This window comes from Chrysochloris asiatica, unplaced genomic scaffold, assembly GCF_000296735.1.
Source record: "Chrysochloris asiatica unplaced genomic scaffold, ChrAsi1.0 scaffold00035, whole genome shotgun sequence".
Taxonomy (NCBI): Eukaryota; Metazoa; Chordata; class Mammalia; order Afrosoricida; family Chrysochloridae; genus Chrysochloris; species Chrysochloris asiatica.
This window is the reverse complement of record NW_006408553.1, coordinates 10,932,368-10,933,817: the sequence shown is the minus strand read 5'-3', so window position 1 is coordinate 10,933,817 and position 1,450 is coordinate 10,932,368. Positions and strand designations below refer to the sequence as shown.

Genomic DNA, 1,450 nt, shown 5'->3' with positions numbered 1-1,450 from the left:
CAGTGTTTCGTTCTGTTGTGCATAGAGTCACTATGAGTCAGTACCAACTTGATGGTACCTAACAACAACAACAACATATAATGTTACTTATTAAGCAATTACTATCTATGTTAATAAATTGTAAAAGTAATAAAATCAATATACTCATCGCTTGTATAGTCTTCTGTTCTCCATTTTTTTCTTCGGAGATTAACTTTTATCAGCAGAGCAACCATTACACCGAGAATAATGAAAAAGGGAATGAGTAAGAAAAGTGGCCATTTTGTAGGTTTAGAACGTCGGTAAACAATCTCATTGTAGCGGCTTCCTAGGAAAGAAAATGCCAGAGATTTGAAAACAATCACCCAGAACCAGAGGAACATATTTCAGTCCCTGACAGAGGGTGTCAGAGGCTCCCTTCAATATAGTAATAATATTATTAAAGTAATCATTACATCAATTCTGACTCACAGTAACCCTGAAGGGAAGGGTAGAAGTGGCCCAGAGAGTGTCCAAAGTAGCAAATCTTTACAGGACAGGGATTTATCTTTTTTTCTTACAGAAAGCAGCCACCTTTTGATTATTAGTTGAGCACTTAACCAATCTAAGTATTAAGGCCACAGATAACTCCTGAATATGCCCCAAAAATAGAAATAGATGACCATATCAGCACATGTACAGAAACGAGATAAATTGACTGAGGCAAATGAGCTGGAAGTAGATATACATTCCATACTGGAAGATGGACAGGCTTTGGAAATGACTGAGAAAGAATTCAGAAAAATGATTTAAAATGTATCAAAACACTATACAAAGGAGTTGAGAAAAATAAGGAAGCAGTCAGGAAAGCACTATAGGAACAATCAAATAAAACAGATAAAGCATTGGAAACAATCCAACACCTACAGAAAAAGGCCCAAACGATTATTAATAGAATATCAGAAATGGACAATACACTGAAAGGGCAAAGGAGTAGAATTGAAGAGATAGAAGCCAACACTACTGAGTTAGAAGATAAATCTCTCAACACTACTAAGATAGAAGATCAAACACAAAAAAGGACAAAAGAATCTGAAGAAGTCCTAAGATTCATGTTGGACAACATGAAGAGGAATAACTTAAGAAATATCAGCATTCTGGAACAGGAAGAATCACTTAAGTCCACAGACAAGATAGTTGAAGAGATGCTTGAAGAAAATTTTCCTAACATCCTGAAAAGTGTAAAGATAAGCATTCAAGAAGCTCAACGAACTCCAGGAAAGATAGACCCTAAGAGACAATCACCAAGACTTTCAATAATCACGGTTTCCAAAATCAGAGATAAGACAGAATCTTGAAAGCAGCTAGGGAAAAGAGAAGTGTAATATACAAAGGCAAGTAAATCAGATTAAGTTCAGATATCTCAAGAGAAACCATGCAGGCAAGAAGGCAAAGGGGAGACATATATAAAACCCTGAAAGACAAAAACAGC

The 1,450-nt window shown here is 35.9% G+C and overlaps 1 protein-coding gene across 1 annotated transcript in view; it reads right to left on the bottom strand.

Annotated features, from left to right (window-relative positions):
- LOC102832469 (disintegrin and metalloproteinase domain-containing protein 2-like) overlaps positions 1–1,450 on the bottom strand; it is a 145,379-nt gene that overhangs the window by 6,747 nt on the left and 137,182 nt on the right. Inside the window, exon 20 of the mRNA XM_006859990.1 lies at positions 145–307. Within this exon, the coding sequence (XP_006860052.1) occupies positions 145–307 (163 nt within the window). The remainder of the gene's footprint in view (positions 1–144; positions 308–1,450) is intronic.